Source organism: Phyllostomus discolor, chromosome 2, assembly GCF_004126475.2.
Source record: "Phyllostomus discolor isolate MPI-MPIP mPhyDis1 chromosome 2, mPhyDis1.pri.v3, whole genome shotgun sequence".
Lineage (NCBI taxonomy): Eukaryota > Metazoa > Chordata > Mammalia > Chiroptera > Phyllostomidae > Phyllostomus > Phyllostomus discolor.
In genome coordinates, this window is record NC_040904.2 from 37,498,027 (window position 1) to 37,525,181 (window position 27,155).

A 27,155-nucleotide genomic window follows, 5' to 3' on the forward strand; every position below is an offset into this window, starting at 1 on the left:
CTTTTCTCCATTGCTATTCTCTTCATTCTCCTTTACTGACATCTCCTCTTCTGTCTCACCTTCCACAGCTGGGAGTGTCCCAGCCAGGCTCTAGGATTTCTTCTCCTCTCGTGCTATGCTTTCCCCTATGGCATGCCATTCAGTCCAGGAGTTTTCAATTCCCTGTATAGGCTGATGACTGTTGAGTTTATACATTCATGATTTCCCTCTTAATTCTAAACCCATATGTTAATCTACCTACCTGGTAACCATTTAAATGTGTAACCTCACCTTCACCTCAACCTCTTTCTTCCCCACCCTCCTCATGTACAGTAAATCAATTATTCATTTAAATCCTCTGGTATGAGCTATTGCAATGTTCTCATTATCTCTTTCTCTTTCCTTTTCCCCCTAACTCAATCCACCAGCAATTTTCTCAATTTTAATAGCCTTCAAGCTGCCCTTCAGAAAATATAGATTCAGAAGGCTTCCTATCTAACTATTGAGAAGAAAATATTACATCAATTATCTACTTGTGACTTCATTGCCACTAGATCCTTTGCTCTTTGCTTCTTCCTCCTTCAGTTAAGACACTTTGGTGTCTTATGTCCTGAGCTCTGTTCAGGTATCTGACATAAGGCGTGTGTGCTACTCTATACAAATTCTGTGAGAACAGTATTTTAGTTCTAAGCATTTCTTTCTAGTTATGAATAGGAAAGACTGTTTTCCCATTAGAAAAAAATGGGTATGTTCATAGAAAGTACAAAGATTATTATTTTTTTCTTGAAGAAATCTTGTTACTCATCTATGTATGATGCAGATGAAGTTTTGCTACTGTAAGTGGATTGGGCAGAAAAAAGATAATTCAAATTTGGGAGACAGGCCCATTTGCCTTCTTTTTAAATCTAATCAGAGGCCTGATCTCTGCATCACTCAACCTCCTTTCTATAACCTTCATTTGTTCCTCAGCCTGAAAACACATAATATGTATGTTGCTTGTTTTTCACCCATTTTAACAAATATTAGATTATAATTGTACAACACAGCTTGTTTTTTAAATATTTAATTTATTTATTTTTAGAGAGAGTAGAAGGGAAGAAGAGAGACACACACACATCAATGTGTGGTTGCCTCTCGCACCCCCCTGCCCCCCACGCCACCGGTTACCTGCGGGGAAACCCAGGCACATGCCCTGACTCAGAATCGAACTGAGGACCCTTTGGTTCACAAGCTGGTATTCAATCCACTGAGCCACACCAGCCAGGGAACATAGCTTATTTTTATGTTGTGGAACAATCAATTACAACCTATCTTATCTCTGTTTTATAATAAATTATTGAATTACAAAGCTTATCAATGGAACATATTCCCTGATTGAATAAAAACATTATTCCGTTCAGAGTGATGCCCTGTAACTCAGGAAAATTCTTCCTCATCCAGCTGGTAAGGAAATGCACTTAAACTCAGAACCACATTCTCTTAGCGATCCTCTCAGCAAGTTTTATCAACTGTTCCTTACATTGTCACTATGTTTTATGTATCCTGAAGGAACAGAGGGAAAGGGCTAAAGAGGAACAGAATAGAAAATGCTTTGCAGCTCCAAAGGGAGTTGAGCTGTTTCTTTTTAAAGTGTGAAAGGATTTAAATCTGATGAAGAACTCGTCCGAATACAAATAAATATTTCATGCCCCAGTACATTGGGTAGAAGCAGGTACTAGATCTAGGAATTTGGTGAGAGTTGCTTGATAGAAAGCAAAACAACTGAAGAAGAAATCCTAATGTTTGGAGGACAAGGGAGTATTTTGATGGGCCAAGCAAATCAGAGGAACTGGGAAATGTTTTATTTGTTATGTTTTACATAAAAATTCCTCTGCTGCTGGGATGTCAGAAAAGAACTGAGGAGGCAGGGAATACTAAATGATGAAGATCTTTTTTGTCACACTCAGGACAAAAATATTTTCCTGCAATGCAAATTTAGCTAAATATTCATAATTATGGAATAACACTGCAAAATTGCTTACTGCTGACTGCCTGTGTGCTAGAGGATCTTTCTGGCAAGGCAAGGCATCATGGCATGACAGATCTGGCCTCTAAAGTCTTTGAGACCTAGCTGTGCATTCAGATTCATGAATGGACTGTGTTGTTGAATTTGTTCTTACTCTTTATTACAGTTTGGCTCTACTTAAGACAAATAGAACAGCTCAAGGAAAACCTAACATACTTCCATTCCTGTTTCTTGGTTTGATTTTCCTAGCTCAAATGTCAGAGAAGAGCAAAGCAATTTCAGGTCAATACTTGCTTTCTTTGTAAACAGCAAGTCCATGGGCAGGGATGCTTAAATTTCAGCAGCATGTCTGGCTGTCTGTAATGATTTTGCTGGGTCAGTGCATATCCTTAACATAAAATTTAACAAGCAATTGAGTTGTTTATGTTGTTTTTTTTGAAATGTCTTTCATGCCACACCAAATGGGGAGAAAAGAGAAGACCAGGAAGCTATTGAATTGCAGCTCACTCAATGAGCATAAAAAGAAACTACACAGAGGAGAGGAAGCAGGTGTATTGTGAAGTTTGGCTTCCTTTGTGAGCATGAGGAAAATTCTGACTTTAAGCCAAATGTTTCTCAGATGAGAGTTCCACAAAAACTTAGGCTATATATTTTCTCAAGTGTTTTGATTTATAAAAATAATACATGCACTTGTTGAGAAAATGGAAAGTGAATACTAGTATAAAGAGAAAAAGTAATGTGTAACCCCATACCCATTGTTGAATGTTATTGTATTTTTCTCACATGTTTTCTCAACATTTTACATGGATGATAATAGTATGTATTTTATTTATAATTATATTTTTATTCCTTTGCTCTGCTAAGCTAAAGCATTTTTGTTGTCCTTGAAAATTTTCTTCTACTCACAACTTGAGATGAAATCTCATTTGTGTACTTCTTGATGGATTCATAAAATATGCACTAAATATTACTTCATCTCTATTTTGTTGGTAAAGGCAATAGGATCTATAGAAATAAAGGCAGGATAAGGGGTTCAATATACAGAGTCCAGGAGAAGTATCATCTGCTTGAGCATGGTTGTTAGGGTATGTGGTTGTCTCGCACAAGATGGGCAACAATTTGAACATGTTACCTAAAATGTCACATGGTGTGCTTGGGTGTGATATTGTTATGTTACAGGATTACATGTTATGATTTTGGAATAAAATATTTTATAATAAAAGGGGCGTTATTTGTACTGGACCCTGTGTTTACTAGTTACTATGTGTTACTACCAAGGGTAAGTAAAAGTAGTTTGAAATGCTATGAAATCAGGTAATAGCTGCCATGTTGTTCAGGTCTGTTATGAACAAGCATCCATTACAAACCTGCGAGTAAGCCTTCCTTCTCCATCACACAACCAAGAGAGGAAAAAGGCTGATTCACAATATTTGGGATTTTGTTGAAAGGTATCTTTTAAGGACAATGTTATGATTCTAATTTAACTGTTCTGGGTGGGGCCCAGGATCAGTGATTTTTAAAACAGCTTTCTGTGTGATTCTAATGTGCAGCCAGGATTGAGAATCAATGATTAGAATCAGAGGAACAGGTGATAGATGTGTGTGTGGGAGTTGGGGGTTGGGGGCTTGGATACCAAATGTAAAGTCTGAGAAATTTAGAATTGAAAGGAAGATAGGTGCCCCACATTATTTGGAAAGTGCAGTAATGTTAAGAATTTTTCTAAGTTCACCATGTCAGTGGCAAAGCCTGAATTAGAATCTTATCTCTTTTTTAAAAAAAATTTATTGTTGTTGTTCAATTACAGTTGTCCCCATTTTTCCCCCATTACTCTCCCCTACTCTACCCACCCCCATTTCCCACATTCAATCACCCCTCATAGTCTCTGTCCAAGGATCCTGTATATATATTCCTTGACTTGACCCTTCCCCTTCTTTCCCCCTTATCGCCCTCCCCTCTCCCTTCTGGTCACCGTCAGTTTATTCTTTATTTCAATGTTTCTGGTTCTATTTTGGTCGCTTGTTTGTTTTGTTGATTAGGTTCCATTTATAGGTGAGATCACATGGTATTTGTCTTTCACCGCCTGCTTATTTCACTTAGCATAATGCTCTTCAGTTCCATCCAGGCTGTCACAAAGGGTAGGAACTCCTTTTTTCTTTCTGTTGCATAGTATTCCATTGTGTAAATGTACCACAGTTTTTTGATCCACTCATTTACTGATGGACACTTAGGCTGTTTCCAGCACTTGGCTATTGCAAACAATGCTGCTATGAACATTGGGGTGCATAGGTTCTTTTGAACCTATTGGTGTTTAAGGATTCTTTGGCAGTAATCCCAGCAGTAGAACTGCCAGGTCAAAAGGCAATTCCATTTTTAGTTTTTTAAGTAAATTCCATACTGTTTTCTACTATGGCTGCACCAGTCTGCATTCTCACTAACAATGTACAAAGGTTCCCTTTATTCCACAACCTCACCAGAACTTGTTGTTGATTAATTTATTTATGATGACCATTCTCACCTGTGGGAAGTGATATCTCATTGGGGTTTTAATTTGCATCTCTCTGATGGCTAGTGATGCTGAACATCCTTTGATATATCTCTGGATCCTCTGTATGTCCTCCTTGGACAAGTGTCTGTTCAGGTCTTTTGTCCATTTTTAATTAGGTTGTTTGTCTGCCTGGAGTGGAGTCATGTGAGTTCTTCATATATTTTGGAGATCACACTCTTGTCTGAGGTATCATTGGTAAATATGTTTTCCCATATGGTTGTGTCTCTTTTCATTTTGTTGATATTGTCTTTAGCCGTGCAGAATCTTTTGATTTTGATGAAATTCCATTTGCTTCTTCTTTCTTTTATGCTCCTTGCTCTAGGGGACATATTGGTGAAAATGTTGCTGCGTGGAATATCTAAAATTTTCCTGCCTATGCTCTTTTATTATGTTGTGACCTATATTTAAGTCTTTTATCCATCTTGAGTTTATTTTTGTATGTGATACAAGTTGGTGATGGAGTTTCAGTTTTTTGCATGTAACTGTCCATAGAATCCTCCCTTTTGAGTCCTATTTCTGCCAAAATGTAGTCTCATATGTGTCATGTTCTACAGATATTACTAAGGGTTATTTTTTATTGTTGTTTTTCATTTAATAGAAGATAATACTTTGTGATTTCAGATTGTGGGCTATAGGCTAGTTAGTTAAAATACATTTTTATTAAAATATTTTCTTCTTAATCTCTTAAATAAAACATGTTACTTTCATTTTTATAAAATCTATATTTCCAATATATATTTTTAAAATTCCAGAATGTATAATTTATTATAAGCAGTTCACTTGCAAAGTGAGTCCTGTTGGCCAGCATTTCATTTATTGAATAGGAAATCCATTCTGTAAAAAGACAGAAAGCCTGCAGTGCAGGCACAAAAAGTATTTGTGTTCTGCTTTTCTTTTTATCTTCTCTCCCAGTGTTTCTTACTCCTTCATGCTTCCACAGACTTTGGCATACCCCTTGAATGCAAAATCAGACAATCCTTTCAGTATTTTTATAGCAGTTGTGCAGGGTTAGAAAGTTGTCTTTTAAATAGATCTTTTAAAAACAGGTTGATTTAATAATATTATAGTTTTATAATGAATTGAATTCATGGGGATTATTATTATCTTTTTCTTTTTTTAAAAGATTTTATTTATTTATTTTTAGAGAGAGGAGAAGGAAAGGAGAAAGAGAGGGAGAGAAACATCAGTGTATGTTTGCCTCTCACTGGAGACCTGGCCTGCAACTCAGGCACGTGCCCTGACTGGGAATCGAACTAGTGACCCTCTGGTTTGCAGGCTGGTGCTCAGTCCACTGAGCCACACTGGCCAGGGCTAATTACCTTTTATGTTTTCATCACAAGTTAATGAATGTCTGTTCTAGGCAAATTGTAAATTACTTTCAGAATGGCATCATAATAAAAATAGCAAGTGTTAACATTTTGCCCCTGTGCCCAACTTAGATTTTGTTTATATCATCAACAATTATTATTTCTAAAATATTTACAAATTAAAATAAATGCTCACATGTACCACTACCCTCTGATATTACATAATACATACACACAAAAAGATAATCCAGTTGCTCCAAGCCCCTTGTGACTTGGTTCTTCTCGGTAGTGACTGTTGATTTTACTAAACCATTTTTCTGTATTGAATCAGTTTACCTTTGCATAGCAGTGCATGTTTTCAAGATCACAAAGTAGAATAAAAATGAAGACCTAGAAATGGAATGTTTTTGGTAACAAGCCTATAAGCCCACTTGGGAGTTAAGCCATGATTTGGGCCTCATTGTCCCTGTGCATCAGATCTAGCAGTTAGAAAAAATACTGCTGTGTAATTTAGAACATTCTGAGAAGTGAAAAGTCTGAAAAAACATTTCCATGATTTTCATATATTTAATAATTAAAGACCACTATTTAAATATTAGATAGTTCTAATAAAGGGTTCACAGGACAGGTTTTCAGTGAAGAGAGTTAAAATATGTAGCTACATTAACTTTATTAAAGAAATGGAGTGCATTTATATGCTTTCTTTTTATCTTTGTACTTTATACACATGTGTTTATGGGTGTTTGTTGCTGTGTATAGGCTCCTTCCACTTGAAGGGATACTGTTAACAAGGAATACATTTGCTGAAGTTTATGTTTATACTGTTCTCAGCCTTTTAAAAAGCTTGTTAAAGTGTACCAATTTAGCTATGGACAAAAATGTAGATGCTATGCCGCATAGCTGAGAGAAAATTTGCTTACAAAATCCTTCCCTCTCCCACCTCCCTTTCTACTGCAAGTTTCTGGGCATTTCATGTCGTGAATGACTAGTTGTGATGGGCAGTTTGCAAAGTTACCTGGTGATAAGGGAGGGCAGCACAGTGACTGGAGCAGGCAGTGTTTTCTGAGCAAACGCCTCAGAGTCTGTGCCCAGATAGACCACTAACTGGTTTCTTCACACAGGGTGAAGCAGATACCTTCCTTATGCTGCAGTCTCTTCCAATAGACAATGGATTCACATAACTCCTAATTTCCAGTTCTGAAATATACATTCTGAGTTTAAGATAGGGAGCTGAAAACATTTCTAAATATTGGTAATATTGGTAATAATGTGTTGAGATGTCACTATTATTTATTTGTCCATGTAAGGATATAACCATACATTGTCATTTAATTTAAAAATAGGAAAACAGACAATCCATCAAATGGAAACAGATTTTTATAAGCTTTCCCTCAGACTTAGTAAACTGAAAAGTGAGAGTTGTTCTGTAAACAACATAGAATCGGATGGCATGTCCTTACAGAAAGAGGGATAATTACATGGATAAAGACTAAAATAATCATTGTTAAACTGGATTACGTGTTTTAGACATTACTGAATGCAGCTGTATAAAAAAATCCTGTTAGTGCAGTCAGGCTAACAGGAAAAGAGCTTTATTTTTTACAAAATGATCTATGATGGCTTGCTGTAAATAGATTTTATCTTCACATTCTGCTGGTAATAGTTTATATTATTGAACTGTAATCATAAAAACATTTTGACAATTTTAAAATCAAATATGGCTTTTTTGATAGTTGTAACTGCTTTGTTGAACAAGTATCTTTTCCAGCATACCCTCATAAAAACTGTAAAAATAATACTTACTTTCTGCTTTATAACCACAGTGTGGCCAAGGCATAATTTATAAAAGTAGTAAATATATATCACTATGAGTTTTTCTTATACATGTTAGAATGAGTTTATATGTACAACTATTCTGAAAAAATCTTTGAAAGATTGTGCCCATGATGAAATCAAAGAATTTTAGGACTCAGATGCCACTAAAATAATCACATCAGACTTTCTCTCTCCTTGTTGGGAACTGTAAAGGTGTTTCCTGATTATCTTCAAAATAACATCCAAGTCTCTTGGTGGTGTATTAAAACTATAAGTGACCTTTCATGACTTTATTTTCTTGCCTCTGTTCAACTTGAACATTTTAGCTTATTAACACCAAACTCTTGGAATGTCCAGCTAGAGAGCAAGGAGCTCTTCATCTGTCTGCTTTTCATCACGATGTTCCTTTCCCTTCAAACATGGTAATCCCCTTTCTTCCTGACTTCATTTTAAGTTTCAAGATTAAGCTCAGAAAGTATTCTTTCAGGATGCCTTCCCTGAATCCTCAATCTGTTATTTAGAATTAGCATCTTGCAATTGCCACTGTTTTGTCATCTACTTTAAGTAATGCTTATTTTTTCATAAATGCATAAAAATGCACACATTTGTGTAATATATATATGTATATACAATTCTACTAGAATTCATATATCTTTCTAGATTGTATGCTTAAGTATATTTTATCTTTATTTCTCTCTCTACCCACAAACATATACACACATATATGCATATTCATGCATTTATAACTTTGTGTCTTTTTTCTTTTGTGTGTGTGTGTGCTTCTCTGTGTCAAAGACTATATCTTATTCTTTTTTGTACATAGATAAGTAATAACATGTAGCTCAATAAACATTTATTTAACTGTTGCAGATGAGGGGAGAAAGGATGAAAATGTTTACCCATCTCCACACAGCAGCTATGACAATTCAGTTGCACACTGTAACTGAAAGCAGGTCTTCCTGCTTTCTGGTGTTACATTATAGTATTATAATTTACTATTTTGAGCTTTTAATTCTCAAACGATGCTATAAAATCCTCTACAATATTCTGGACATTCTTGAGTAATAAGAACACATCTTTTCTTTCTCTCTATTTTTTTTTTTAGATTTTACTTATTTGTTTTCACAGAGGGTAAGGGAGGGAAAAAGAGAGGGAGACACACATCATTGTGTGGTTGCCTCTCCAGCACCCATTACTTAGAACTTGGCCTGCAACCCAGGCATGTGCCCTGACTGGGAATCGAACTGACAACCTTTTGTTTCATAGGACAGCACTCAATCCACTGAGCCACATCAGCCAGAGATCTTTTCTGTTTTTTAATGGAATTTTTGATCATGTATGGTTTGGTAAAGATTTGAAGACCTTAACTTAAATGAACATGTATTTATTAATGTATTTGAAATCATACAAAGCACTGGCATACAGTTTTATAAATTCCATTAATGTAAAAATAATGTGTTAGTATTTATTGAGCAGCTGTTATGTGCCAGCTACCATTCTGATTTGCTTATGGTATTATCTAATTTAATTATACTAAATAATAACATATAACAATTATTAACATAGATATTATTAAAACATTATATGTCATTAATGCATACATATAATAATAATGCACAATAATGTTCTTAGTATATGATATCAAGATTCCAGTAACACACATAGGAAACTGGGTATCAGAGAACTAAAGTGCATGTCAAATAGCAGAGTCAGAATTCAAACCCAGGTCCAAAATCATATTTAATTTAATGTACCATGCTGTCTGTACTGAGAGATTGGTGAAATTTACTGCCACTTTTCAGATTTGGATAGTCTACCCAATCACAATGGAATAACTTAATTGTAGAGTATGATGAGGTAACTATGATTAAAACTCTTCCCCAGAGGTAAATGATAAATAAACTAAAAGAAAATTAAATTTGAGCATTCAGCATTCCCTGAAACACCTTATAAATGTGAAACGTGCTAAATTTTATGTATATAACTTAAAAAAGATTGAGTCATTTCTAAAATGTTGTCATAAACTTTAAAAACCCTGTTTTTCCCCCTCCTTTTTTTTTATTTTGCATCTTCTTTCAGTTGATTCAAAAGTCAATTAATTACCATCAGTGTGACCTGAGGGCAACAGGAAATTGGGTCCAAATTAAAAAGAAAAAAGAGGCAATTTGTTTCAAGTCTGAAAGTTTAATGTTCAATTGAAGTTTAATCAGAAGTGACCCATCGATTGAAAAGTAGAACATCAATGTCTTTTTAATTTCACTGTCTTTAAATGAAGACTTGGGAAAATCAAGATAAATGATTATTCTCAAATGAAATTAAGAAAGATGCTATCAGAAATCAACTAAAAGCATATTTTTTATATTTTTAATTCACAAAGGAAACAGTTTATTCTATATTGGAGGTTAGATAATTTTTTGATGTCAAGCTTAGTATATTCTTTAGAAACTTCTATCAAGAGACAAATGTAGCCATAGGTGTTTTATCCACTGGGGCTCTTTGCTTTAACACCTATTTATTCAATTAAATGGGATTTTTGCTTTAGTGAATTAATTTGATGCCTTTATTGACTTCCACATGAATAAATAAAATGAATGATTAAAATGAATATATTTAAGCTAAAGGAAAACATAAAGATATTCCAGAAATTATTTTCAATCCTTCAAATTAAATCTACCTGTGTTCACAGAGAAATAAAAACTTCCATTTAGCCTTTAGTAAGTAGTAACAGGAATAGAAATACAAAGTTTGCTTAGGGATATCTGACTATTAATGTGAAGTCATTGATATGTTGTTGAATCAAATATCAATTGTGTGGGCTATAAGAAGGATAATAGGGAGGGAGATAAGGAAGGATTTAAACTAATCTTTACAGAATTGTGCTTCTCTGATTTCTCCACAATTTTACCTACCTTGGGCTTAGTATTGGACAAAAAATAAATAAAATGATAATTACAGTAATACAATAGATGGTAAAATTTCAGATAAGCTAATGTTCCAAGTTTATTTCCAAGGTGTTTTCAGTCAGACTATGAAACATGATGTTATGACTGTAAATCCAATCTCTTCCTATTTCTAGCAAAAGGACTTGGAATGACTCCATCTCCCTCAGGATTTGAATAATGCATTTGTTTCTTCTTAACCTGATATGTAGATTCTTTTGCCCCTAACTTCAAGACCTTTAAATCCCTCACTTCTTCCACAGTTGATTAAATACAGCCCTGAGAAAAGCACTGACTGACTGTTCCACAGAAAGCTTTTCAGAGGCTAACAGGCTCTGACCTCAAAGAAACGCTGTTGCTAAATTGACTGGAGACCGACCCAGAGGGACAACGTTTTACTAAAGACCACGTTAAAGTTTGGATTCCTCAATATGGAGAAAACTTTTTTCTTCCAAGATCTGAGAATGCCTATTTTTTTCTACCTTGCAAACTTATCTGTGGATATCCTGCATTTTCAATGATGCATAGCATGTTAGTCATTTATGATCCATTGGGTGCTGTTCCCTCCATGCTCCCATGGATAGCTGGTCTGCACTGCTAGAGCTGGACCAGTTACACCTGAAATATATTAGTAGGGTTGGTAAACAGCTGCTGTTGAGCCCCCTGAGTGCCTCTCCCTCATCCATAGTGGCTCCTCTCGGAATATCCTCCATGACTCTAGCTCATAGACTGTGATGTAACTTATAATCACCTATTGTTGCATCTGGTATTTAAGAAAACATCTTTCTCTCAAAAGAAAGGAGGCAAGTGGAAAAGAAAAGGGCACTCTAACCATTCAAAGACTTGAGGTTAGGGTATTGCCCCCTTTATTTCACGGTTTTTTAAACTTCATATGAAAATGGAGACACCATTTCTATTGCCTAACTTAGTATCCAAAAAGAATCCAAAATATTTTGGGGAGTTTTAGTTTCATATATTCTATTTTAAAAACTAAAATATGATAGAATAGTGCATGAATTTAAACTACTAAAGAAGAGATACATTTTTAACCTAAGAAGTTCAGGACAAGCTACGATTTTATTTTTTTCTCCTATTACACTCAATAGTTTTATTTATAATGTTTGCTCTACTGTTTTAAAATAATTTTTATTGTTATTTAAGTACAGTTGTCTCCATTTTCCCCCCGCCATGCCCCCCACTCCACCCATCCCCGCCTCCCACCCTCAAACCTACCTCCTTTGGCTTTTAAGTTATGATTTTAAATTACAACATTACACACAGTTCTATATTCATTCATATATAACATATATATGAATATATATGAATGTTATATATATAACATATATATATGTTATATATGAGGTGAATATGGATTTCATTTTTTTCTCACCTGCAAAGAGCCTCAAAAGTATATAAGTCAGTACTGTCCTATATTATAATTTACAAGCAGTATGTTATAGACAGTGTATTGTATAATGATTAAAAACACTGACACTGCCTGAGTTTTATTTCCCAGATTTATTGCTTGGGCAAGATACTTAAATTATCTGTATCTCAGTTTCTCCATCTATAAAGTGGGATAATATTATATACTTCATAAGGTTCTTACAAGGACTATTATATCAAATATTTGCAGCATGCTTTATTAACATTCATTGTTATTTTTCAAAATACATAAAATAGTTTTCCAATGCATATTCCAACACTTTTTCCAACAAATAATTGACTTTATAATCCAAACTTTAGGGTATAACTATCTGTGGATATTTTTTTTTACTTTGGAGAAAATCTATATATATAAAAATCTGTTTTTTGCTCATCTGTGATTCCCAGGGGGAGTATAATACCTCCACATCTCTCCGTAATACTTTAGCTAGACAGAGAAGGCATGCCAGAAGTCTAGATATTTAATATTTGTTTTAAATTATGTTTATATCAATAATATTTGGAAGTCTGGGTTTCATTACAAGATATCTATTATGATCAGATTATATTTAAGTGTTGGGAGTGCTATGATCTTCTCTAAGTAATATGTAGCTTATTATTGAAAATTCTGCTACCTGTCCTACCAATCAGATGTCTTACCTTGACATTGTGTTGTGTATTACTTCAGTAGTAAAATAGTTCAGGTAAATAGTTTTATTATTTTTTGTTGTTTTGAAGTCCTGAAAGTGCCTACTAACCTTCTTAGGCTGTATTGTTAAAGTACACTCATGAACTGCTTAACGATAGGGGTGCATTCTAAGAAATGTGTCATTAGGCAGTTTAATCCTGTGAACATCACAGGGTGCATTTACACAAACCTAGGCTGTGTAGCCTACTACACACCTGGACCGTCCAGTACAGCCCATTGCTCCTAGGCTCCACAGCTATACAGCATGCTACTCTATAAAACAACATGAGATGACATCCAGCACAAGACGAAATGATGCTATCGAGGGATGAGGTAAACAGGAGATGTATGGGTCTGCTTGTTGCCAGCTTAGCATGGTTAATATTGCTCTACAGAAACTTTTTTTCTACAGAGAAAGAGTAAGCCTAAAATAATGATAAAAAGCATAGTACAGCAAATTCATAAACTAGCCACATAGTTGATTATTATTCTTATCAAGTATTTTGTGCTGTACATAATTGTACATGCTGTGCTGTTACAGGACTGGCAGGCAGTGCAGTAGGTTTTCTCACACCAGGATCTCCAAAAACACATGAACTAGGCATTGTGCTATGATATTTGACAGCTATGATGTCACTAGGAGATAGATAATTATAAGCTTCATTATGATCTATGGGGCCACCATCTTATATGCGGTCCATCCTTGACTGAAACGTCTGTGGCACATGTCTGTAGCGGAATTATATGGTTATGTACAGTGTTATAAGTGTAAATGCATGTATGAGAGTCAGCTGAGCAAAGCTGAAATTTCAGTTCTGACTCAAGGTGTGCAACCATGGGAAACTTGAATAAATGCACTGAAAATCAACTGTTTTAAAAAATCTCTAAAACTGGCGATATATAGTGAAAGAGCCTAAAGGATTTAATCAGTACTTCTCAGGTTTTAAAGTTTCTTTGAAGACAAATGAAATAATCATAAAATTAAAATGCTGAGACTTACAGAGTGTGCCAACTTTAAATTTACCCTTTTAGGCAAAATAAACAAAAAAAACCTGCTATCTACTTTCAACTCATTTTATAAAAGAAAACATGTTTTATATTAAAAGATAGGGAAAGAACACAATTAAAAAATACAGCGCTTTAGTTAAAATGTAGCAATTTGATGAAAAAGAAAGCTCTCTGTAATATTACTTGCCTTGTTTTGTTATGGCCTAGACTTACAGCACCACTGTGGACAGGCTAGTAATGGACAAGAGATTAAATAAGAGTGAGCCAAGTGCTTGGTTAAAACCCTGCCAGTGAGTAAATGGACTTCCTTAGACAGATCTCTTTGTGCTTCTGAGGCTCACTTTCCATCATAAATTGGGGACAATAATACCTTCCTGACAGAGTTGCTATATAGAGTAATAATTTTATACATTATTCTAAGAATTTTACATATATTAATTCATTAAATTCTTAAATTATTTTATGACAGGTAAATATTTTCACTCATTTTTCAGATGAGAAAGTGGAGGCACAGGATTTTAGGGAACTTGCCAGATATCAAGTATTTAATAAATATTGTTAAACACTCAGTAATATTTATTAATATTATGCATTTCTTATATGTAAATATCTATTACAAAGAATATTTGATCATTTGTCATAAATATATATTTTATATTTATTGCATAAATAGTATATATTTTATATAATATAAATGTATTTATGTATTTTAATATGAAAATATTACATATTCAAAATATATAAACATTCAATAGGTATTATTATTTTAAAATTAATTATTAGATTTATTTCTATGCATACATTATCATATTTATTTTTTAATGTAAAGAACACTGTTTTTATTGTTACTATTGTTATTAAAGCACCTAATAGGACATATTTTATTATCTGTATTCATTTATATTATCCTGAGTTCAAACATGAGGTTTCTTGAGCGGAGAACAAAGTCATTAGATACATCAATAATGTCATTGGTTTCCTACACCTCATTTTCTTCTCTGTCTGGGACAAAGCAATAAGAGCCAGGTAAATAGACTTTTATGCTGCAGCAAAGTACACATACCCTGAAAATATGAATCTGAGAGTTTATATGCACAGTGACCTCCTCCTCTCCCAAGAGAGGAAGAGAAAGTTTCCCAAAGGCAAGCACGTTCTTGGAAAAAGAGGGATAGGTCTAGGATTCTTATCCTTTGAAATATAAAGTTATATACAGGGTCTGACATAAATAACACCCCTTTTTATTACAAAATTTTTTATTAAAAAACCATAAACATGTAATTTTGTAACACAGCAATATCACACTGAAGCACATCATATGACATTTTAGGGGAAATGTCCAAATTAAAATTATAAATTATTATACCCATATTTTTACCCTGCCATCCATACTCAAGCAGGCATTACTTCTGCCAGATGCTCCACATTATGAAATGTTCTGAATGTAATGTAATTGAATGTTTCTAGGTTTCTGGGTTTATGCCCCTTTAAGTAAAAAACATATGCCCAGGGAGGTACATCTCTCCAGATTCCCATAACCATGCAGAAATATATAAGTATTCACTTCCTGATAGCACAGTATAGTAGGCAGTCAATACATGACAGCCACAAAAATAATTATTATTGATCCATAGTTCTTTAGATAGACTGTTTTAGTTTTTATTATTCTTCTGACAGGACAAAGCTTTTTGGTTTTATTTTAACTTGCAGTTTCAGGAGAATTAAAGGATGAGGAGATTATGTATAATGCCTTCATTTTATAAATCCTTTGTATTTTCTGATATTGTTTAGTAATTAACACCTGTTGAATTGATAAATATTATTCTTTGAGATTACTCATATCCTTTACCTCCCTTTGCTGTGGATACCAAGAAGTACTTCATTGAGTTTATTAGTAAAAACCATTTACATATAACACTCATTTAGCTTAGCCTTGGAACATGTAGATACTAGAAAAAGAACTAAAAGAATTATCTATGACTCTGTTGATTCAACAGCTACCACAAACAGCTCATTAATCAGTGGTTTATGTGTAGAACTTTATTATGAATTTTAAACCTTAAACCATCTTTATTATGCAGCTTAGTTTCACAAACTTCAATGCTTCTTATTTTTGTCTTGCTATTTTTATAGTGTCCTCTATATTGTCTAGGTCTGACTGCAAATGTGGACATTCAAGATTCAGGGTTAACAATCGTAAGTAGCAGCAGGTTAGAGATAAGATCTGAATCCTAATTCAGACTACACTACTTTCTAGCAGAATCGAGTCAGACCATGTCTCTGAATATTAATGTGTTCATTCACAAATTGAGGATAGTAATTTTACCACTTTGCTGATTTTAAGCAGTTGTGGTTATCATATATTGAATATAAAACAACACGGAAAACATTAAAACTTTGAATAAATTTGTAACAGACCTTACCAAAACTCACTCTAAAAGAAGGACAAGAAGAATCTATTTGAGATAATAAAGCCCCTTATCTGTGAACTTTTTAAAATATTATTTATACACAATAAAATGCACAAATCTTAGATAAATGTTAGACAAGTTTTGAAAATTGTATACCTATGTAAACACCTTCCAAAACTAGAAAATACTTTTATTTTGCAGCTAACGCGCAACTACTTAAGTAGAACAACTTTTATTTCTGTCTCATCTAAAATTATCTTATAAATACAAATCTCCTTAATTTTAGTTATTCTTGAAAAGAAGAAAAGCAAAAATTAAGTATGAACTATAATTAAAATCTTGATGACTGTTGTTAGAAACAACCTTCTCAGGCTTTAGTATAGAAACCCCATTGAAGACACAGTGATTGTACTGAATTGAATGGTGGTCCCCCAACGGATATATCCCCTGGAACTTGTAAATATGAGCTTTTATGGAAAAAGGGTCTGTTCAGTGAATTATGTGTAGAACTTTATTATGGATTTTAAACCTTAAAACAATCTTTATTGTGCAGTTTAGTTTCACAAGCTTCAACGCTTCTTATTTTTGTCTTGCTATTTTTATAGTTTTCAAATAAGATCATCCTGGATTACCTGGGTGGGCCAATCCAATTGGATACTTATCCAATAAGTATATCAGTAGAGAAGAGCAGAAGACACAGAGACAAGAGTGTGTAAAGACACAGGCAGATATGAGCTATGATAGGCACAAATAAAGAACGGCTGGAGCCACCAGAAGCTGGAAAAAGCTAGGAATGAGTCTCCTCTAAAATTGCAGAGAATGATCACAGAGATGCAGGGCTGCTGGCAAAGACTATGGGCAGTAGATAGTCTGCAGGTAATCAGCAGTTGGTTTCAGAAAAGGTTGCCAATTTCTAAGGTATCTTTCTATCTTATAAGCTGATACATTTGGGGTGGAAGCTTGTACTACAAGGTATCACAACTTCAGACAATTCTATTTAGGAGTGACTAAATAAATAACCATGAATATGAATATTTTGTCTTTCCTTCATGATGTGACACCATGCTGTATTGCTCTCTTGCACAGTGTTAACTATATCAGCAAGTTGGTTACTTTTTCCTCTTCATTTGCTGGGAAGAAAACCTGAAGATGTCTCAAAGTGTGAAAGATATGATGTGAAAAGAGATAATTTATCTTTTTATAATTCATTTGTGGTATTAATAACAATCCTTTATAGAGTTACTATAATGAGATCTTAAAGTCGTGGGCTGACAATGGGGACTTTGTATCCAGTCATTTGTTAAGTTAACCTGCTAATACAACCAGTCTTTGTGAGGTTCCTCCACATGTGCCTGTTCCTTTATGCCAGGCATGGCCAGATGTTGTTCTTCTTCTATTCATCATGATAGCCCAGATGTGGAGGCATTAACAAATGTTACTCATTCTCTTTACTGTATGGAATAATTAATGGTTCTTAAGAAAGCTTAATAATTTATCATTTTATTGTCTTTTTTGTTGTTGTTTGCTATACCTTAGCTTTTCTTGCCTCTTTATCTGTCTGAAAAGTGTGATGTAAAACAAAAAGTCAGAGGGTAGGGTTCAGGGACTGGGTGAAAAAGGTGAAGGGATTAAAAAAACTCATAAAACTCATAGGCAAAATTTTTTCTAAGTGCTAGGAAATAGAGGAAAGTAACTAAGAGGCAGCTTCTATGACCCTCGTGTGATTGGAAGAGTTGGAAGAAGCTTGAAGAGCACCTAATTCAGTTCCCTCACTTTAGGCATGACAGACCTTTGCCCAGCAGGCTCACCCCAAGAAAGAGACAAGATAAGGAGCCCACTGGGGTCCAAAGAACACAATAATGATGCTCTGATCCAACCGCTGCTGGACAGACTGAGTTCTGATACAAAGTTGGTAGGTTGAGCCACTACTCAAATCCCAATAGGCAAGGCGAAAACAGAGGCATCAGCTGGTGAGGAAATTCCTGCAAATGAGCATCAGAAGAGAGATTTTTGTCAAGGTAGAAATAAGCATATAGTCCTAAATGCATTTTTTTAAAATCTGCAGGGTTTATGTGTTGTGTTAGTAATGTTAATATGTTACCAAAAGCTGCTGGTGGGACTATTAATGTAAAACTAACTAACTAACTAAATATATAAAAATATGGGGTCTGAAGAAGAGAGAGAAAAAAATGTAAACACAAACTTCTTAACAAATGATGTGTGCTCCATATTAATAGGTAAGACAGGCACACTTTCAATGATTAAGAGATAGAAGGAAAGATATGTAGAGGAGATTAGTTTGAATGAAGTCTAAAACAAGAAGACTGTATCCTATGAAAGTATTTTGTTGGCATGGAAGAACTTCAAAACCAAAATTGCATCATAAGTATTGGAATGATTCAAATTTGTAATACTTATATTGTAATTATTATCTCCACCTTAAAAGTATTTTACAAGAAAAAGGCAAAACTTTTAGGAAATGTATACACACAGCTTTAGTATTGACTCTCCAATAACTGTTCTGTGACACTGTAAAAATTATTTAATCATTTGAATTTTTCATGTTTTATTTTGTATATTTTGGTTGAATTAGATTTCTAATGTTTTATCCAGGTCTAAATTTAGGATATTAGATCAATATGAATAGAATTATAAAGGTGTTTTGAATATTTTTAAGAAAGCCAATGCTATTGATATTCCTATAACTTGAGAAAATAATCAAAATGACAAAAATGAGTGAATTCAGAATATAATGGCCTAATATTTTTCCACATTTGACCCTTGGATTATTATACTTCCATTCAAACTCCACATTATCTCAGGTCCCTTTTTACTTGAATAGAGATGAGAATGTTATGTTTCAAAAATTATGACTGTAATCACTTTTATTCCTTAGGCCAACACATTATGAATGCCAGTGCCATTCAAAGCCTGAGAGTGTTTTGATTTCATATATTAAATTTAAGTATTGATGTGTATATTCTTTGCTTGCAGAAAGGAGAATATTGCAATGAGGAAAGTGCGCATGGGGCTTTTTAGATTCAATTTTATTTAGTCTAAGCAGGGAGTCTTTGATTATATCCTTTAAACTGTACATAGTGTTTCTGCTGCTTATGTAGAATAGACTACATAAGGGAATTGGAGGAAACTGGAGCAAGAGGTGGGGAAATCGTCTTTTCTTACTTAAATTCAAAAGCTACGAGGAACTCAGGCCTTAAGGAGGAGGGATGGCACAAGACTGAAAGTGTGGGCTGTGGCATCAAGTAAACCTGGGTTTGAATCCAGCAGACTCTACCATTTACTTACAGAATGTTTTCGGGCTAGTGTCTAAAACTCATTGTTTCTCCATTTCCCCATCTGTAGAGAAGGCAATAGTAGTTCCCACCATAAAAGTGTGTGGATTAAATTAGGTGATATAGGTAGGGCACTTAGCTCGGTGCTGATATATGGGAAGCACTGTTATAATTCTATTTATTTCAGGTTATGCTCATCGAGTACCAACTACAAAGTCATGTGCAGAGTGCTTTTGCTTATTTCAATACCCATTAAGCCTGCATGAACTAAATATTTTAAATGATTATTTCTGGAAAAAAAAAACACATTCCAGTGGATACTTTTCACTCTGTGGTCTTTCTTTACTTCCTTTGAAGTACTGATTACTCATTCCCAGATATTCTCTCCCCTTTTGACTCCCATGAAACCATGCTCTCTTTACTTCTCTCTGGTTATCCCATCTAGAATGTTTTCATGGGTTTCGTTTTTATTCTCTTCACGCTTAAATATCAGTGCCATTCAGAGATCTTGTTGTCACTCAGACATCTGTGCTGCACAAATAATAATTCTCAGTCTATGTGTGGTTAGCCCACTTTTCATTTTAACTACCATGTACATCTTTCTCAAATTATTGTTACATCTCTAGTCCAGAATCTGGTCTTGAGCTATATTGGTCTTGAGCAATATAGTAAGTCATCTTCTGGGAAAGTTTCATGCAGATGTCCCCAAAACACCTCACCTCAAATATCTAAAATTTAGTGTCTTTCCTAAACCTTTATGTGTTTCTATATTTTTTAAATTAATGAAATGTATTAATTTCACTTATCAAACTCAGTTTATCAAACCTAGAAATGCTTTCAATCTGGACTGCTTTTTAAGACTTTCACATCTGGCCCTGGCCGGTGTGACTCAGTGGATTGAGCACTGGCATGTGAACTTAAAGATCTCCAGTTCTATTCCCAGTCAGGGCACATGCCTGGGCTGTGGGCCAGGTTCCCAGTTGGGGACATGCAAGAGACAACCAATCGATGTTTCTCTCCTTTTCATTTTTCCTCTCACTCTAAAAACAAATAAAAATAAAATCTAAAAAAAAGACTTTCATGTCCAATTAATCACCAGGTAGGCAATACTACAAATGTTATCTCTTAAACATTTATCAAACCCATCTCCTCCTATTTCTACTACTATGATATTGTAGTAGAAATAGTGTTTAATAGTGAGAAAGAGTGTTTAATCTCACTCTTTCTCACTGTAATACTGCAATAGTCTTCTGTCTACATTTCCTGTTTTCCATCATGTCTTTTTCAAAATTTATCCTCACAAATGTGTCAGTGTGTGATCTCCTCAGTACACACTTGAACATATCACTTGCTCCATTCAACCCCCCCCAAAGACTTCCTGTCACCTACAGCAATGGTTTTAAAACTTTGTTTTCACAGTTGCAGATTTCAAAAGAGAAATGTCATATATGAAGTTCAACATAGAAGCACATATTTCTAGTAATTTAAATTTTAAAACTATAATTCTTGGTTATATGGAAAAGCAATTCCTGACAAGTGCAATAAAACTAAAACACCATCTAGTGTTATTGTAGTCCTTTCCTCCACACTGAGCACTTTTCTATGTTTTGTTTCTTTGCTTGATCCCAACATGAACTCTCTGAAGTAAAAAGGGCACGCACCCTCACATTTCAACTTTATGGATGATAATACAATACTGAGAGATTAATAACTTAGGGTTGCCTGATGATATTAGACTATTTTATTTTTTTTAAAGTTCAGTACCACTGAGGGTTTTTTAACATTTTTTATTTATTTATTTTTAGACAGAAGAGAAGGGAGGGAGAAAGTGAGGGAGAGAAACATCAATGTGTAGTTGACTCTCATGTGGCCCCCCTCTCCAGGAGACCTGGCCCACAACCTAGGCATGTGCCCTGACTGGGAATCGAACCAGTGACCCTTTGGTTTGCAGGCTGGTGCTCGATCCACTGAGCCATACCAGCCAGGGCATATTAGGCTATTTTAATAAGAAAAAAATACCCAGTCTTAGAAAGCTCATAGTATAGTAAGAAAAACAGAAATATCACAAAAATGTAATAAACGATGACTAAAAGTAAGTATAAAGTGATAAAGAAACTCTGCCACAGGAACACTGAACTCTAGTAACTTGGTGAGAATCGAGGAAAGCAAGTATAGAAATAAGCCTGGTAAACAGTTGGGGGAACAACCCAGACAGAAGAAATTACAAAAATAAAGGGACAGAGTTAGTAAAAGTAAGGGTGCATTCAAGGTTTGTGAGTAGCCTGCTGTGACGTACGTAAACAGTATATGGGAATTGTTTAAATTATTTTATGGGAATGAAGGAACTGTTTACAGGTGAAAGACAAAATATGGGTTGGGACTTATTTAAGAAAATGTCACACTAAGGAGTTAGGACTTGTCCATACACAATAGGGAATGTAGTTTGGGTAAAAGTAGTAAGTGGATGATGGCAATGAATAAAACGTTGCAGAACATTGTGTAAATACATGGACTAGATGGGAATTGGCTAGGACAATTCTTTGGCACATAGGGTGAGAGAAATTGGAGTCAAGAATAGCATAAAATCTCACATCTGGGCAAAATATAGGTGTTATGCTATCATCCAAGTTAAACGAGTGTGTCAGTGGGGAATGGATGATTAAGACATGGAGTGTAAGTTTTATACACTTGGAGGATCTGTAGACAAACAGCAGTAATAAATTAAAAGCAGAGATCAGCCTAGAAATAAAGATTTGGGAAAAATCAAGCCTGAAGTTGACAGTTAAAGCCAAAAGTGTATAAACACGCATAGCGAGCCTGTGAAGTCTAAGGGCAGACTACCGCAAAACAGTAATAAGCCTTAAAAAGGAAAATAAATTCATTTACAGGTGGAAAATAATATACAAATGAAGAACCAGGTGAGTCAAATAATAGACTTTAGGTAAAGGGGTTGGAAGAAGAAAGGTGTGCTAAATATTGTTAAAGGTTATAGAAAAGACAAATTAGGGACTAGAGAGACAAGTTAATACAGTAGATCCTGAAAAGCTTTTATCAACATTTTTTTAATAACATTCTTATTGTTATCTCCAACTGGCAGGCATAGGATAGTATGTTTTCAATATATTAAATTATTCAAAACTGCTTGGTTTCAGTCTATCAATGAGTTGTTCTAAACAAAAACACTTTTACTTCCCTCTCTTCATTGACAGATGGGAGATATTATTAAGCAGCCATCACTCATAGTTAATGTAATAGCAGCAAAAACATTTTTAAAAGCATACATACTTACTGTTCATCTTTTAATTATTTTGAAGTCAAACATATATACTTATTAGAGACAATTATTTCTACATTTAAGTGCACATGTGACAATAATGTTTGAACTATTATGTGTCCAGATCCCATTAGATTAAACTCCGTAAGATTAAGAACAACGTTGCATTTAATGCAGCAGCTAGCATGTGGTAAGAGTAAAATGAGTATTTTTTTAAATGGTTAAGTAAAGCAAGGCACTAAAAACAAAGAATGGTACGACAAGAGATAGCTGAAGGACTAAGAAGAGAAAGATGGGGATCATATTGCAGAATAAGGCACATGTGGATAATTTAATATTGTTCAGCTGCTCAATAATTGAGAGTTCAATAAAAACCTCATTAATTATAACTTCTAATTTATATTTTTATGGGATTATTTAATTTGAGGCTGGCTGATATTTTACCTTTGCACTACTTGGGGAGTTTTGTTTTGCTAGGTAAACTAATAAGATGACATTATTTCAAGAAGTTTGTTTAAAACTAATTATGGAGCCAACTTTTTAAAAAACTTCAACCTTAATTATTAAATGGAAATGAATACCACAAATTATCCATTCATACATTCCCTAAGGTCAGTTCAAAGATATCTCTATTTGGTAAAGTAAACATATCTAAAGGCAAACTGTGCAGTTTTTTATAGGATTATAGATAAAGTTTTTGGATTTCCTTTTCTTGGAGGTTCAGCTTCCTATCTACCCTAATCACCACCCTATCACTACTATCCTCATTGTCACCATTATGATATTTATTGTTTTTTAAAAACATCATCAAAGCCATTAACATAGTGTCTCCTTTGTGGCAGGTATCAGGCAGCTCACATCTTTGTGAAGTACACAGAATTATTCACATTCCTTAAAATCAGTAGCTAATCCTTTGAAGATTAAGATGACAATTATTAAGTGGGAAAACCAAAGCTTCAACCTGTTTTTATGTTGATTGACAAAAATACTTGAGAAAGCCCTGTTGCTACACAAAATTAAATGTATTACACCTATGGCACTAAGAAAAAATACCACTTGTACTGACTTCTTTAGTTTACTAGGGTTGCCATAAAAAAAATAACAGATTGAGTTATTCTTGTAGCAGAAATGTATTGTTTTAACTCTTCAAAATTATCAAGATTAGTTCCTTTTGGGGGTTATGGCAGGGAATCTGATCCAAGCTTTGTGCCTAATTTTTATGGTAAGCCTTACAAAGTGAAGTACTAATTGGAACTGGAACTAGTTGAAAAATTAGTTTTGATTGCCAGGCAAAATTAAGAGAGAAAACATAAAACAGGTTTTGATCAATAAGCTCTTTTTTGACGGGTAAGCCTTTTGGTTGATTTATGGTCTTATCATCCAAGGTACATACATGCTGGAGCAAACAGCTAGATTACTTTCATTTGGTTTCACTGTTGCTCAAATAAGGGGTGAAAAGTATGCCTGATCACAGAATTGTTTTCTGTATATAGGGGATTCCAGTTCCTTCAGTTTCAGTTCTCCTCTGTATGACTTCAGAGTTTATCAACTACATCATCCTAATGTTCTTTTCTACTGTTGGTGTACCCCAAAGTAGTCTCTTCTGGTGTTGGATTGTTCTAATAAATAGCTATAACAGAATTCAGCATAATTTGGAACATTATTGTGGTCATTGTTGGCGCAGACTGGATAAATGTTTCTTTTCCATGTTTCTTTTCAGGTTTTCAAGTAAAAGCTATATTTATGTGGTAAATAATAATCACTTCATGGAATGCTAATAATGTTGATAACTATAAGAGCATTGTTTTAGATAGTGTCTTAATCTATTTAGTTTGCTATAACAAACATTACAGACTGGGTGGCTTATAAACACCATCTATGGATTTCTCACAGTTTTAGAGTCTGGAAGTTTAAGATCATGGTGCCAGCATGGTCAGGTGAGGGCCTGTTCCAGGTTGCAGATTTCTTGTTGTATCTTTACCAGAAGGAAACGGCTAGGGAGCTCTGTGAGGCCTCTTTCAGAAGGGCACTGATCCCAATAATGAGGATGAAATCCTCATGTGCTAATTACCTCCCCAAAGCATCTATTTTTTAATACCATTACTTTGGGAGTTAGGATTGCAATATATGAATTTGGGAGGGACATAAATATTCACTATGGTAGGTAGTAATGTTATCATTATCCCACATCTCCTTTTATCCTGATATTTTTCTACCCCTTCAAGTACAAAATGACTAATTACTGTTTCTCTGATTCACTGCAACCTTCTAACACTAAAGTTCTGATATAACATGTTACCACTTTATCAATACCATTTAAAGCCATGAGACTGTTCCACCAAAAATATATTTTATTGTTCTTTTAGAGTGAGTTTACATGCACACTTTTGCCTAGAAATTTTTTTTTTTGGTAATCATGTCAATTAAAAACATTGCATTCTACCAGACTTAAAACAGAATTTAATATATTAAATAAAAAAGGGGTTTCAGATGAGGGTTTTATAGTAAAGGTATCTTATATTACATATAAGTTTGCATTTTAGAAAAGGAAAAGAACTGCACAAAATTATCTCTTCTGAGTAAATAAAGAACATTCTTTTATAGATACAAATAATGTCAAAAATTAGAAATATCTATGCATTTTAGTTTAAAAATATTCTGTGATTGGTTGTTTCGATTAATAAAATGAAGTCCAACAATCAACAGAAACCTTAAAGCAATTTAGAGTCCTTTTGAATCTTTAAAGAAAATCCAATAAGCACTTGAAAAACAAAATCAATGAGGAGTTTTAAATGTTTTATTCTGCTTTCCACAGGATCCAGGTTTTCTCTCCGAGGCCCTTTTTCCTAAAAGTGCAAAGAAAATTGAAGAAATGGATCCTTTTTTCAAACTTCATGAAACCATTACCAAGGTAGGCGAGGAATACATTCATGAGCAGGTTGGAAAAGTTGTATCCTTTCTTTGTTGGTAGACAGAGGAAAAGAAAATAACCAATAGAGAGAAAGCTATATATTTTTTATTGATAGTATGTACTAGAAAGGATAGAAAGTGTCTTCTATTTTATTAAGGAGTAAAGATGATAAGCAACTCAATCAATATCATTGAGACTAATAAGTAAAGATTTGTATTTAAAATAAATCTTTAATATAATAATTAGCTTTTTTCTTAATCTGAAAAAAGTAGATGTGTGGTATATTCTCAGGCATATCCCCGAATTTTATATTATGAAAAATACAAAGTGTGTCTTTGAGTTTCTGTATCTTCAAAGTTTTGTTTCAGTATTTAAAGTAGTTGGTTGTTTAAGGTACTTTTATTTGCAGTTAAAATAAATGGCTCCTGTCTTTAATAATAAAATTAAACTGCGTTTATAATAAATTTAATTACTCTAAAATGTTCATACCAATTTTTACTGGAAAATAGTTTATAGTATGGAGAAAGTTTACAATATGGAGAAAATTAAATTCTACAGTATGAATCAAATAAATTTAATACCTGACATGATAATGAATTTTTACATTTATCAACTATTTCTTTCACCATTTATTTGCTTCCTATTTGTTTAACCTGTCATAACCTGTCCTTGGGGACAAAATTTGTAGAGAATATTGGCATTTCAGGACATTTAAAATAATCCATATTTATATACATTTAATTGAAATTGACAACTCATTCTTAAATGCTTTAGTGAAATTTTAAAAGGCTATGTTTTCGTTAGAAAGAGCAAACATGATATAATGGATGTAGTGAACTGAACTCAAAGTGTGGCAACAAAATGAGCTCAAAATGCCAAGGCTAGATAGAGTCCTAAGCTTATCGCTAACATTAAAAGCTGTGTAAGGTTAATTTTTTCTTAACTTTAGTAATAAGAGGTGTTTAGATCACATTTTGCTTGAAATTCTCCTAAGCTCTAAATATCTGCATCTTAATTATATTTATAACATTTTACTTTTCAATCTACTCCAGTTCCTTGACTCAGTTTTTAACATCTCCATTTTTACTTATTCATTATTATTTGGATTATAGCAAAGTAGAAGTAGTTCCAAAATATTGACATTTTAGTAGTCAGAATTTTAGTTGCCTTCCTGATACATGAAAAATGATATTTAGATAGAAAGATAGGTAGATAGATGAATAGGTAGACAGACAGATAAAAAGAATACATAGTTGTGTATATTTAGATGTGTGCTTGTCTCTCTCCCTATATATATATTTATATATTTATATACATATATAAATTAAATAGAAATGGTATCTTATCATATATATATATATAATTTATTTATGGTATATAAATCCATTAAGTAGATGTTAAAATGACTCTATGTCTATAAAAAAAATAAAACCTATCTAGGTGTAGAAGCAAGAGTTCAGGGACTTTTTTTAAGGAACACTTGTAATTTTCCAAAGTGAATTCTGTTTCCCTAGCCTTATGTTTACCTTTGGAAACCACTCATGTTGCAAAAGCCAAG

General features: G+C 33.8%; 1 protein-coding gene across 3 annotated transcripts in view; it reads left to right on the top strand.

Moving 5' to 3' along the window:
- The window catches only part of NAALADL2 (N-acetylated alpha-linked acidic dipeptidase like 2), a 1,143,498-nt gene that overhangs the window by 970,207 nt on the left and 146,136 nt on the right, over window positions 1–27,155 (top strand). For all 3 annotated transcript variants that reach the window (XM_036017285.1, XM_036017284.1, XM_028504896.2), the window contains one exon: window positions 25,502–25,597. In XM_036017285.1, coding sequence (XP_035873178.1) covers window positions 25,502–25,597 — 96 coding nt within the window. The remainder of the gene's footprint in view (window positions 1–25,501; window positions 25,598–27,155) is intronic.